The 14,057-nt window shown below is 42.5% G+C and overlaps 1 protein-coding gene across 1 annotated transcript in view; it reads right to left on the bottom strand.

Moving 5' to 3' along the window:
- Positions 1–841: 841 nt before the first annotated feature.
- Positions 842–14,057, bottom strand: part of LOC308299728 (transmembrane protein 132C) — a gene marked incomplete at both ends in the record, with an annotated part of 240,674 nt that continues 227,458 nt past the window's right edge. The window contains 2 exons of the mRNA XM_080743518.1: positions 842–1,924; positions 3,164–3,355. Of these exons, the coding sequence (XP_080599644.1) occupies positions 842–1,924; positions 3,164–3,355 (1,275 nt within the window). The remainder of the gene's footprint in view (positions 1,925–3,163; positions 3,356–14,057) is intronic.

Below are 14,057 nucleotides of genomic sequence, written 5' to 3'. Positions count from 1 at the left end.
ATAAAACAACAGAAAACAACCCAAAGCTCAGATCCACAATGACTCTAATGCCTAATTTATTCGCCATCGATGACGGTGTCCTGCTTTGAAAATAGTACATCTACAAGCTCACTTGAGCTTGCAGATCTGCTATTTTTAGTACAAGACAGGTATAAATCAGGCTTAAGTGGGCATTTGCAATATCTACACGCTTTCTTTTCAAGGTACCAGATCAGACACACGTGTCTCGTCTTCAGTAACAGCATGCATGGATCTGGTCTTGGAAAAGCAAAAAACACTACAAAATACCACTATACATATAGTATCTCCAAATCAAGCTCTGTGCATTTTATATACAGTTTGCTTTCAACACTCCTAGAATCTATAATTGCTTTAGGGTGGCACAGGGCATACTGTAATTCTAGAAAAGCAAACAATATCATATAAATAATGAAACAGCAAAACATGATGATACAGAGAAGGAAACATATCAATGTAATGGAGCGTAACAAAGAATAGTCAACTTAAACACAAGGAACATACATTTAAGTTAAGCAACGATATCAAGTTCACATTCCCCCATCTTACTGTGTATGAAGTGGTGTCATGGCAAATTACTTTAAGTCTGATGCTCATCCTTTTATGACAATTTCCATGGAAACAACATAGGCAGAATGTTCTATCCTGTTGTCATGGTCTGTTGTCAAGGTACAGTTTGCAACCAGCTCCAGGCTACATGTTCCATCCATTTTACTCCACACATCATCATCATCCCCCCTCCTTCCTCATTCCCTTCGTACTCTGAAGGCATTCAGGTGAGTTTCTCTTTAGTTCAGTGAAAACGCATAATATACACTTCTCCCTACACAATGTTCTTGGTAGCATTCTCATTCAGTCTCTCCATGTAATTCCGGAGCTCCTGTGAGTCCCCCAGCTGGATATCCGGACACACCCATTTTATATCACTGGTCTGCACCAGTGCTAGTGGGCTCAGTACGGGGCATCCATTGCTGGGCTTGACATTAGCAAAGGTGCTGAACTTGACCCTCTTCCTCTTGGTGGTGGGCGAGTTAAGCGTCTCATTCCTATGATCCCTTCCCGCTGAGCTGCAGCCTCCCTGGCCGCTGGCGTTGCTGCGCAGGCCCCCGCCATTGAGTAGTTGGCTGCCTTCTTCCAAAGAGCCACCCAGCTCATCTTGCTGTTGCTGCTGGAGGCATAAACCCTCTTCCTGACCCAACCAAACCCAGTCATGGGCATGTGGCATAGCCTCAGGGGTCTCTATGGAAAGATGCTTGCTCCTGTATTTATAGGCATAGGAGATACAGTTTATGAGAAAGACTAGGATGGCCAGGCAGAAGACGCCGAGCAGGGCATACATGCCGATCTCCAGGTCTGTCAGGCCCCGGCGGGACGACACGTCCTCCTCGGTACTCTGACCCGGAGGGACCTCTGCCTGCTTTGGGTATTCAGAGAATTCCCCTGGGACCCCGACCCCACTGTCAGCCGAGAGGCGGCCCCCATTAGGCCTCACTGGCATGTGGCCCTTGACGGTTGTGGCCCCCCGGTTCATTATTCCCGCTTCCATGTCAGAGAAAGATCCACCATAGTAAGGGGAGTCAGGGTGAGTTTGGCGGTCTCCCGGCCGCTTGAAAGGCTCCTCGTGTCGGCCGACCCTCACCCGTACGTTCCCTACACCGGCAGCCAAGACAGTTCGGCGCTTTCCCTTCTGACACACCTCAGACTGACTCATCTCCACGCGGACCAGCAGTCCCTGACCTTCTCCCTTGGCGACGATGACGGGCCACTTCCACGCCATGTCACGTCGCACCACCACCACCTGCTCATCCAACGACGTTGCTGAGAGAACAAAGTGGGCCGGGTTGTAACTGTCCAGAGGAGTCATAGAGCCATCACTGAACTGGAGCCATGCACTGAGGAGGGACTCCTAAGTAAACAAGAAACACACAAACACAAAGAAGTTATGATTGTTGCGCCTGCTATTTATTTGTATTCCTCCTGTACGGATGAATACAAATAAATAGCATATATATATATAAATAGCAATAATATAAAATAAATAATATTCTTATGCTCTATACTGTATGCTAGAGGTCCACACCTACGTTGCACTAACGATCCAATACGTCTGAGACAAAGTGACGGGGGGTACCAGTCTGTCTGTGTCCCTTTTGTGCCCATATTTAGAAATCTCTGTCTACCTGTGTTTCTTTTCTGTCCAAATATGGAGATCTCAGTATCTGTCAGTACTTGTCCCTCTTATGCCCAAATATGGAGATCTCTGTCTGTATCTGTCAGGCCTTGTCACTTTAATGCCCATAGAGATCTCTGTATCTGTCCTTCTTTGTCCTTTTTCTGCCCATATACTGTATGGAGATCCCCGATGTCATCAGTATACAGTATGCCCATCTCTGCTGTCACAGTCAGCATGACACGCCTAATTTGGGTGTACCTGCAGTGGTAATGCTATGATATTATGGTTATGTCTGAGTCATTGTGAACTTAATGTACTGTATGGTCTGAGTCATAGTGACAGGGCAGTGGACCACCGGCTGATACGCCCACCCTATAGCCACATATACACTTACAGTACACATACAGTAAATATTATACACTAGTAAGACGCCTCTAGAAAACACTAGAAAGTCCTATGATGTCTATGACATCTGACATCATACCCTTTTATGGCCATACATGGAGATCCCTGTCTGTAGAACCAGCCGTTAGTGTGTTATGTGGCCGATGTGGCCTCCATAATAATGGAGGCCAATAAATCCATAATAAAAGTCCTGTTAGATATGGGCTTAATATTGATGACATCAGGGAACTCCATATATGGGCATAAAAGGGATTCTGTTAGTTTGACATCACAGTGAAGCCAGAGCGTGATGTCAAGGCAGCAAACCCATTCTGTTCCCCTGACATCACAGTGATGTCAGAGCATGATGTCAGGCGTGACAGAGATACATACGGACAAGCTGTGACCGTTCACATACTAAACTTGCGACCTGTGGTCGCAATCACAATCAGGAACTGCAACTGACGCGTAGTAACAATAAGGAAAACAGAATGTAGTATTGTAGGTGGAGGTCGCGGCAGAGATTGATGTTTCCAGACGGGTTGAAGCCTACTTTTCAATGCCACAAGCGATGCAGATTACGTGTACCTGTTTGAGAGTGTGCATGACTTCCTGCGTGGTAGCAGTGGCCAGGACGGCCCTGTTGCTCCCTGGGCTGAGTTGAAGAGACAAGGAGAGACCAGACACCAGCTGAACTCCCAGCTCTGTCACGCTGACTTTATCATCCACCACCCTGATGCTCTTCTCAGCCAGGACTGATGACGACAGAGGGGACAGCACCTGCAACACATACATGCACACACACGCACACACATATGCACGCACACATGCACGCACACACACACACGCACGCACGCACACACACACAAACAGGATGAAATGTCATATACCACAGTTCCATCACTGTTCAATGAATGCTCTTGAGCCAAAGCAGTTAAATCAGTACTGCTCAATCATTAAAGAAATATTTTGTCCATGAAAAAAAATACCTGACATGCTTGAGAAAGCACAAACACGGTTCCATACACATTCTACATAATCACACAGCAGCACATATAGAGCACATACAGTACAAAGCATGTACGTACACCGCACTGATACATCCTCCACCTCCCAGAGGTGCTGGCTGTGTGGACCTGTAAACAGCAGTGATGTTGTGATGAGATGGGAAGCCCTCCCATCCGCTCCAATTAGGACCCCAGTCTCTGGCCGAAGCCTCCCCCACATCTGTACGTTTACCCAGCTATAATGAACTGTCAGCACTGATCACCTGCTCATCTGTACCAGCTCTTTTCCCTGTTCGCCCTCTCTCCGTTTGCATCTACCCTTTACCCTGTTCTTCCCACGCGCTGACATCGCTAACCTTGAACGCTAAACGCACAGATAAAGTCACTGAGGGCTCAGAGCTGGCAGATGCAGTTTAATCATACCTCTAAGCTAAGGGCGAAGGTGCTATGTGTATAGCAATGGTTACCGTTGGAGTGCACAGCGAGCGTTCGAAGGTAGAAGTGTAATATTTAATGTTAATATACTATAAACTTTAATAACGTTAAGAATGCGCTGGTCGAAGGTTGCATTATTGTAATAATTATTCATACAGTATTTAACAAGAGAAATTATACAGTAACCTCTCTCAACAAAGGCGCAGCACTCTCTCTTCAATTGTAAGAGCATAAGTGCAGTTTCATAACCTGACACTCCATGTACATTTGGCTCTCATTTATGAATAATGTTCCAAACTTGATACAAAAAAATAAATAAAAAAATACTGACTATAATTAAAATGAAACACCACATTTTCAAATGTAAATATTAATTATACTGTATGAAGGAGGATACAGTATGCATTTGGATGAATGTAAACTCAGGTTGCACTCATTTAGAGAGAGGGCGAGATCATTTAGCGACCTACAACCTAAACCTAACCTCAGTAACCTTACCTCAGTAGGCTAACCTGCCGACGCAACCTCCCGACCGGGTCGCTAAATCACCGACCGCGCCGCTAAAGCGAGCGACCGGGTCGCTAAATCGACCGACTGAGGCGCAAAATCTTCCGACCGGGTCACTAGATGTACCAACCGGGTCGCTAAATCTACCGACCTAAAACTGCAGGCAGGTCGGTAGATTTAGCGACCGGGTCGGTCGATTTAGCGGCGCGGTCGGTGATTTAGCGACCCGGTCGCTCGATTTAGCGACCCGGTCGCTCGATTTAGCGACCCGGTCGCTGAAAACTACCGACCACGTTGCGACCCGGTTGTAGGTCGCTAAATGATCTCGCTCTTACTGCTCATTTATGCAAGGTATTGACTTTGAGAGACCCAGTGCCTAAAAGGTGACATCTCATTATGAGTTCAAAAGGCTGGCACTCATACATTTCCATCATCTTCACACTGAGAACAAGCAATAGCTTCACTTTCACATATTCTGACACTGTGTGCCTGGCATTCCTGCCACTGCCTGGCATTCCTGGCATTCCAAGCTCGATGTCACCGGCATTTTCACCTGTCAATTCTGCTTTGTTGACCGGGGACCCAGAGAGGTCTATACTTGGTGGTCCTTTCTTCACTCTACGCCAAATCTCTTTGCCAAAAACAGCCGATCTACAAGATCTATTCAAAGAACGAATAGATGTGAATGCTTAGGAATAATGTACAAACAAAACTATTTCGAAGGTTTATTGTGTCTAATGCTTTTTGGACAGTTCATCACGACGTGGCAAAGACAAAATTGTTCGGTCGAAGTCAAACACACAAGATATTGAAAGGTGAACTTCAGTCTCTGTGGAGGCTTAAACTATTGGAGGAGTGGAGAATACAGTACTGTACATGCCTCCAGGAACACATCCACATTCCACCTGAAGAAAAAACTCTGTGCAAAAGAACAGACTGATGAAGTTGAAGAAGGTTTGCACAGGCAGTTGAGGACTATATGTATGTTCTCATATAGAAATTATTCTTGTTATAGAATCTTCAGTAGAACGTGTATATGGTTTTCATGATTTTCATATTTGGTAACCATTTCATAATATCCTCCACTTCCTCAAAGAATAATGTTCTTAGTCAGGGTGAACAATGGCCCTTAATTGAGTACCTGAGACGAATAACAGTCTAAGTCCGTATTTTAAATTTTCGGATAAAGATATTTTTTTGATTTACCAGACTGTAAACCACAAACTAGAAGTTTTTAATCTCTTAAAGTCTTAATGCTCTCCCCTCTCATTTTGTTGAATTAGATTTTTTTTTACTTAACTCATATATATTAGGAATTATAAGACATAATACTTATGGAAAGTGGAAAAACAGAATATCTCCAACAGTTTGTGGAACAACAGTATAAGTCCGTACAAGCAATATTCAGCAGACAAAGGGAGCAAATAACATTAAAACAGACAATTAAACAAAATGAGGGGTGAGTGCATTACAATTTAACAGATTCAAAATGACTAGTTTGTGGTTTACGGTCTGGTAAATCCAAAAATATATATATTTAAAGAAATTCAAATATGGACTTATACTGTTCGTCTCAGGTGCTCAATTGTTATCTACAGCAGGCGTTCTCAAACCTTTCAGGCTGTGACACCCAAAATAATCATATTTGAACTGGAGGATCCTGACAAGCTAGCACTTGGAATAGTAGAAGTTCAGCGGTTACACGTCGGCACTCCGACACATCGCTATTCCGACCACCTAAACATAACCTTAACCCTAACCTCAGTGAAACTAACGCTGGTGAATGCTAACCGGTGAGTAGCTATAACCTGCCGACGCTGGTGAATGCTAACCTGGTGAGTAGCTAACCTGCCCGACGCTGGTGAATACTAACCTGGTGATCGGAATGGGGATGTGTCGGAACGGCGACCCGTCCCCAAGTTGAGGCATTACATTTAGTTTGACTCAGTTCCACAGATAAAGATTGTGTTTTGAGATGTGACAGAATTTATTCTGATTCTGAGCATGTAGATCGATTATGTTCCTCTATTTTTTGCCTCTTTCTTAACATTTGCAATTTTTTAAAGTCTAGTTTGCTGATTACTTTTGACGCAGTGGTAAATGGTTTCTCAGATCACTTACATCAGTCATCTCTTGGTCCTTTATCCAACAATAAATACAACAAAGAATCACGGCGCACTTGTAGCCTGCAATATCAAAGCGTTTATTTAAGGACAAGACATCAAAAATCTAAAACAACTTCTTCAGATGCTGCCTTCTTTACCCTGAGGAAGACAGCATCTCTGTTCTAAACGTTGGTGTACAGTTGGCCCGGCACCTCAAAGAGACTGGTAGTGTTGTACCTCTTTGAAATCCCATTTATCTAACAATGTCATGTCTGTTGCCAAAACCTACGCATACACTTTGAAAGACACATTAACAAGCTTGCTCAGACGTGTTATTATCATCACAGGAATATAACTAGGATCAAGATCAACATTGATCACAATAATTAAGCACGGTTTTAATTCTTTGCTCCTTGATTTTTGCAATAGTGCCTTAAAGATATATTTCACTTTCAAAAAAACCTTTGGTCACTTTATCGTCTAATCATGGCTTTTATGAACACACTGGGCAGTTTTTAATTTGCTTCATTCGTGCATTTAGATATTTGATGTAAAAGTTATCAGGCCCTTCCTTCTCTCTCACACGTGCACGTACGCGCGCGCGCGCGCACACACACACACACACACACACACACACACACACACACACACACACACACACACACACACACACACACACACACACACACACACACACACACACACACTATAATAAATTAAAACATCTTATAGAGATTTACTGCCTTGCCCCACTGTCAGCATGGACAAGACATTTAGCACTGATCGGTCAAAAAGTTTGCGAGATTAGTCGCGGACACACAGACAGACCCTCTACTAGATGACTCAGAGCCATAAAAACACTCAATACGCTCCAAATAATACAGAATGCTGCTTTTATCTGCACTGATACTCCCACAATGAGTTAAGATGGCAGAATTACTTTGCAATTTAGTTACCACAGAGACACTGTTAATAATTTTTTTTTTAATATTGTCATAACACTTTCTACTGTCTCCTGTGTGGAAGCTTCTTCTGAAAAACCTCCGCTAGTCTATATATACACACACAATGACGGTAGTCAGGTTAAAAAATAAATAAGTAATTAAAAAAAGTTGCACTTTAATAAGGTGTTTTCTGATTTTGGCCATGATATTCCTCGTAGGTGACCATTTATATTCATAAGATCTCCATGCTTACTCCAGTGATTACACTTCAAATGGCAGACATCAGGGCACTCTTGAAGTTTGATCTAAAATCATTGCAGTATAGCAAAGGCCATTTTGCAATCAAATGAAACCTCCCAGTGTCTCTAACAACATAGTCAATACACCTCTGAGCCAGCTAATGAAGGTAAGAGGGAATCGATGGAGTGTGTACATGTTTATGTGTACTACAAGGTAGAGAAGAGTATGATTTGTATTGATTTATTATTTTCTGCATATTTTCTGATGCCTTGAATGAAACTGTGTGTAGGGCTGTCACAATTATTACATAATCGTCTAATCGCGATAATTTTACATTATCGCAATTATTTTGTCATAATCGTCATAATCGTCATAATCGTGAATGTTGAAAAATGTCAGAAATAGTGGAAATAGCAGATCTACAAGCTCACAACGCGGCGCATCGCGACGCCTTGTGAGCTTGTAGATCGGCTATTTCCACTATCAATGTTATTTTTTAAGTAGTAAGTTGTCAAATATGTCAGTAATGTATTTGTGTATTTAGGTTATGTATCATATCTACCATATGCAACTTCAAAGCCTAAAAGCCAAACAGAAATGTAATTATCAACGACAAAAACACAATTAAATCGTTAATCGCCAATTATTTGAGTGACAATTAATCATCATGTAAAATGTCATATCGTGACAGCCCTAACTGTGTGTACCGGTACGTGTGCAAGTGCAAGTACGTGCATGTGTGTGTGCGTATGTAAATGGGCCAACATAATCTTTTGCCTGACAGGATGGATGGCCATACCTGGACTAACAGCAGGAAAGCTGAATAAGATGTAAATGTGATAGGAAGATAATAACTTTGAAGTAAGATTCATCATTGACATTAACTGAGCCAATTGTCATTATAGTCAAACTGTAAACGCTGCTGTAGTGTTGTTACTTCCATTTGTAATTGTGTAAATCTCAAACAAGTTAAAACCCAACTCCTGGCAAGAGCACTCACTTATGAACGCACGCATGCACATTACTTTATAAAAACAAAGGGAGAGATTAAGGTTCGGGAATATGGCTTCGACAATGAGGACAAAATTTGTGTTCTTGTTAATGCCAGATCAATGGTGTTTTACAGCGAAAATGGGCACCAACAACTGCTACCTTACCAAGTCCGACAGACACCATTTCCTTCAGAGTTTGCACTTGCTCGCATTCAAGCCAATTATTTCCTTCACCTCTGCACCCTCTTCCAATCTCTCTTTCTCACTTGATTTAGCTTAATCACACTCACTGATTAGGACACTTGCTCACTAACACACACCAACAGCTACCTCATACACACACGCACATGCACAAACGCACGCACGCACACGCAAACAGTTGTATGCTGTGTGGAGTGGGGCGAGTCCAATGAAATTGAGAATAAGAATCAAGACAAACCAAACAAACAATATTTATATTGGGTTTAGTGTCTTGTGTCTTGCATACAGTGACAAAGTATTTGTGATAAAGGCAATATAGATGGCGGTAGACAGTAGAGACAGAGCAGAGACAAACACCAAATGACCACATACTGTATCTATTCTAAAGGATCTGATGAAGATCAATGAGAAGAATGGTGGGACACAATTTTGACAGAAGAATATGTTCAAAGGTAAAATAGAAGAAATGATTTCCTCTCTGGAAAAAGAGCTGAATGGCAAAATGTGCATTCTGCGAGATTCTATGGCAAGTTTAACAACCTTGATGAAGGAGAACTTGATGACATGGAAGCTGAAAGTCCAAACATCCAACAACTTTGATCTGGAAATATGGCACCTGAGACTGAGAGTGCAAGGTGGACTCATCTCAACTAACCTCTCCCTCAACCAGGGACATGCTGGGCCCCTGATTCAGCCCGGGAAAAAGAGTTGTAGAGGCCCTCATTGCGTGCCATAGAGAGAGCTGCTGCTACTCAAAGATTTGCCATTTCAGATCATGACAAGTGACAAGCCAGTGGGCCAATTACATGAGTTATATTTCGTCGTTGTCGGGTGGAAACCTTGTATGTCCAAAACCATTTTTAAAATGATTTAAGTGCGAGGCGCTGTGTGCTTGTAGATCTCCTGTTTTCACTACTTTTGTGCAACAGCCTTGTATGATGAAGCAGGGCTTTGCTTTGCGAAAAAAATTACAAATTTGAAACTTGGAGATACAAGTTTTCTGCCCGACAGTGATGATTTACTTTGTTGGCCACCCAGTCCCCAAAATGGAACGAAGGCCGACATTTTATCTTATTTTTTTTCCTAATGGCCGGCCTGGACCGGCTGGGAATGAACCGGCCGTTCGGGAGTTGTCCCGCTTTTCCCAATGGCCAGCACGTCCCTGCCCTCAACACCAGTGCTCCCCCGGGGTTGTGTGCTGAACCAACAGCTGTAGCCTTTTCACTGTACACACTATACAGCACTGTTTCCCAAACAGTGGGTCTGGAGTCTCGGGAGTTTTTGGTTTCCTACATTTTGTTTTTAATTATTATTAGTGGCCAAGGCCACAAAGTGGCAAATGGCCACTTATTGATATTGGACTTCAGCACTATTATTCTTCCGCCACTTTTTCTCTAGCGGCTAGACCGTGCAGTCGCTTTTTACGAAACTCGGCAGTATGGCAGAGGACTATGCCAAACGGCTAAAACGCGAAGCTCGCAACAATCGGCCAAAGGGTGGCGCTGTAGGAAGCCTTTGAAAATGCTAACTTTGAACAGGTGTAGCTCATGCCCTGTTTCAGGTACAGCAATGAAACCTGTATACACTTATGCGTCTCCTCATGCCGAACAACTTTTACGCTCTGACTTTTGACCTCTGACCTTTACTTCTCCCACAATTTTGAATTATATGAAAAACAGTCAAAATCTATCTCCTCCTGGGATTTTCGCGTAACGTGCGCGAAACTTTTTTTACATGAACTTTGGACGAATGCGGTCATCACACATCGGCCGGATTTCTTTTAAAGCGAAACATTATTTTTTAATAATTCACTGTATAATGCAGTTTCATGCAAATTATTCTTCTGCCTCTAAATCATACATGCAAAGTGACACGTTCATGGCATTTGGCAAATATGTAGAGGGTTAGTCCAAATATCACTGAAAGCAATCTTACTCGAATTGGCCAAAGGGGGGCGCTATACGAAGCGTTTGAAAACTCAAACTTTAAAGGGTCATAAGTCATGCCTCGTTTCGTTTGAAGACATGCAACTTGCTTACACGCGTGCCTTGACTCAAGCGGAAGCCATCCGTGTCTTTGTTAAGTACGCTCCGTCCTTAGATTTTCTGCCATTTTGAGCAGTTTGTAAAACACATTAACCCGCTTTTATTCCGGAACTTTCGCGTCACGTGCACGGAACTTTTTTTACATGAACTTTGGACCAATATCTAAAGATCTGTCAGATCGGATTTTTTAAAAATGTAAACATGCTTTTTTAATAATTCAATGAATATTGCAAGTTTTATGCAAATTATTCTTCTGCCTCTAAAACATACATGCAAAGTAAAATTTTCATGATGGACTACTGTAGAGGGTTAGTCCAAATATCACTGAAACCAATCTTACCCCAACTGGCCAAAGGGGGGCGCTATATCATTTTGAAAGAAGGCGTCAAGTACATTACATGAAACTTTTTCTTTTTTCTTTTCTTTAAAAAAAAAATCACAGGTCCATTATGCGTGGCTGCCGTAGTGTAGTGGTCAGTGCCTGTGCCTGGTATACGGATGGTTGTCAGTTCAAACCCCACATCGGGTTGAGTTGATGTTAACATCCTGGATGCCCATGGCAATGTGCATATGTAAAACTCTTTAATGTTGACACGTCTGATCTAACTCCAGATCACGTTCATGTTTAAAATGAGCCCCACAACTACTGTAGATTTACATGAAACTTTTTCTTTTTTCTTTTCTTTTTTCTTTAAATGACAGGTCCATAATGTGTGACTGCCGTAGTGTAGTGGTCAGTGCCTGTGCCTGGTATACGGATGGTTGGCAGTTCAAACCCCACGTCAGGTTGAGTTGATGTTAACATCCAGAATGCCCATGGCATGTGCATATGTCAAACTCTTTAATGTTGACACGTCTGATCTAACTCCAGATCACGTTCATGTTTAAAATGAGCCCTTCTCTACCGGCTGTTTTTTTTCTGTTTCACTCGAAAATGTCAGAAATACTCAGATTACATTTACTCAGATTGATTTCACCCCAAGCCTCCAAAATATAAAAAATAAATCAATAAAATCAAGGCCTCAGCCTACATAGAACTTTTTTTTTTAAACAAACATGGTTAACAGATCCTGTGGCTGCCTAGTGTAGTGGTCAGGGCATATGCCTTTCATGCAGAAGGTCGTTGGATCGAATCCCGCTTGGGGTTTATATAAGCAAAATACCATGACATTTGGTAGACTTTACAGTTTGGTTCCTTGAACAATGTCTGATATGGAGCCTTCCTATAAATGTCCCCCAACCCCCCTTGATGCGTATTTTAATATCCGCCATTACTAAATAATATAAATCCTGAAACAAGCATTATAATACAAACTGTCATGTCTACACCTATGTTGTGATTTTCAAGGATTGCAATGATATCATGTACCAGCTCCAGTGGCCTAGTGGTTTGAGTGTCTGCCCTGAGACTAGGAGATCCGGGTTCAAACCCGGGTCGCGTCATACCAAAGATTCTAAAAAATGGGACCCAGTGCCTCCCTGCTTGAAACTCAGCATTAAGGGTTGGATTGGGGGTAACTCCCTGCGACATACTAGCATCATGTCCAGGGGGTGTACTTGTACATCAAGCTGCCTTACGCTACAGAAACAGGAGATAGGCTCCTGCCCTATGAGATTCATAGCCTGGCCGATTCATATGGTCTTCATAGCTCAGCAAGGCTTACTATGTACATCATCAAACTGTCCAGGTGCATAGTATCACAGTTTTTTTATGTCTGTTGCATATAGGCCTACAGTCTTTTGCATACATGTTGTGTAGAGGGCAATTTGTGCTTATACCTATAACCACCGATTAGTGTAAAACTTTGTATGCACACTTCCCAGAGGCCAAGGAAAAACCTGTGCCCTGCATTTTTCACATCTGCCATTTATAGCGCCACCAGAAGGCCGACTTACAGTATGTAAAACACATTCTTCGATATTACTCCTTCAGATTTTATCCGAAAATCACACAAATCAGTACACAGTATCTCTACAGTGATGTAATCATAACAGATTTGTCAGATATCATATTCTATCTAATTGGCTAACATTGAATTCCAAGGTTTGCAGGATTGCTCCTTTTTGAACAAAATGTCTCAAATCATGAACGTAGCCTGCTATGTGTGTGAGATTTTGCACACACATTCCCACTAGGCCAAGGAACAGATGCCACCCTTCTCACATTGGCCTGTTATAGCGCCACCAGCGGGTCAACTTTAGCAAAACACATTTTTGGAACAAAATGCCTCAAATCCCGCATGCAGCGTACGATTGCCGTGAAAGGCCCAAGAACGCGTGGCACCCTTTTCACTTTGGCCTATTATAGAGTCACCACTAGGCCAAAAAAAACCTACCTGACCTGCCGGAGTCCTGTTCGGAAGAACACTGCTTCTAGTTTTTCTTTGATGTCTTCTTTGCTTTCCCTTGATGCCTTTTTGCTTTCCTGCTTTTTATGCCTTGGCCACTTTATCGCTGCTTGCAGCTATATTTATTATTATTATTTCAAAACATTTTTCACAAGATTTATGGGGGGGAAAAAAGCTAAATCTAAGTAATTTCATTAATGAATAAAATAATAAATCTAAGATATTCTATAAAACAAATGTGAACTATTGAAAATATATACAAGCTCACAACGATGTGTGAAGCGATGCGTTGTGAGCTTGTAGATCTGCTTTTTTTTTTCACTAGTTTGGGTCCCGGGCAAACATCACATTTTTCTTTTGGGTCTTGAGCTAAAACGTTTTGGAACCACTGCACTACAATATACACACAACTGTGTGGCCGGGCCAGGAAAGCACCAATATCATCAACAAGTCTGTTGATGACACATTTCAAACAGTGACAGAAGGCCTACCCAGAGGAGGCACTGCAGACCTGTCTCTGTGGTGCCAGGACAAAAGCCTCTATTTGAACATCAGTAGAACCAAGGAGATGATAGTGGATTCCTGCAGCGACAGCAGGGGACCTACAGTACACCCCACTCATGATCAGCGGAACAGCAGTGGAGAGAATGAGCCTTTT

Source organism: Nannobrachium achirus, assembly GCF_963921795.1.
Source record: "Nannobrachium achirus genome assembly, chromosome: 15".
Taxonomy (NCBI): Eukaryota; Metazoa; Chordata; class Actinopteri; order Myctophiformes; family Myctophidae; genus Nannobrachium; species Nannobrachium achirus.
This window is presented reverse-complemented; position numbering and strand designations above follow the sequence as displayed.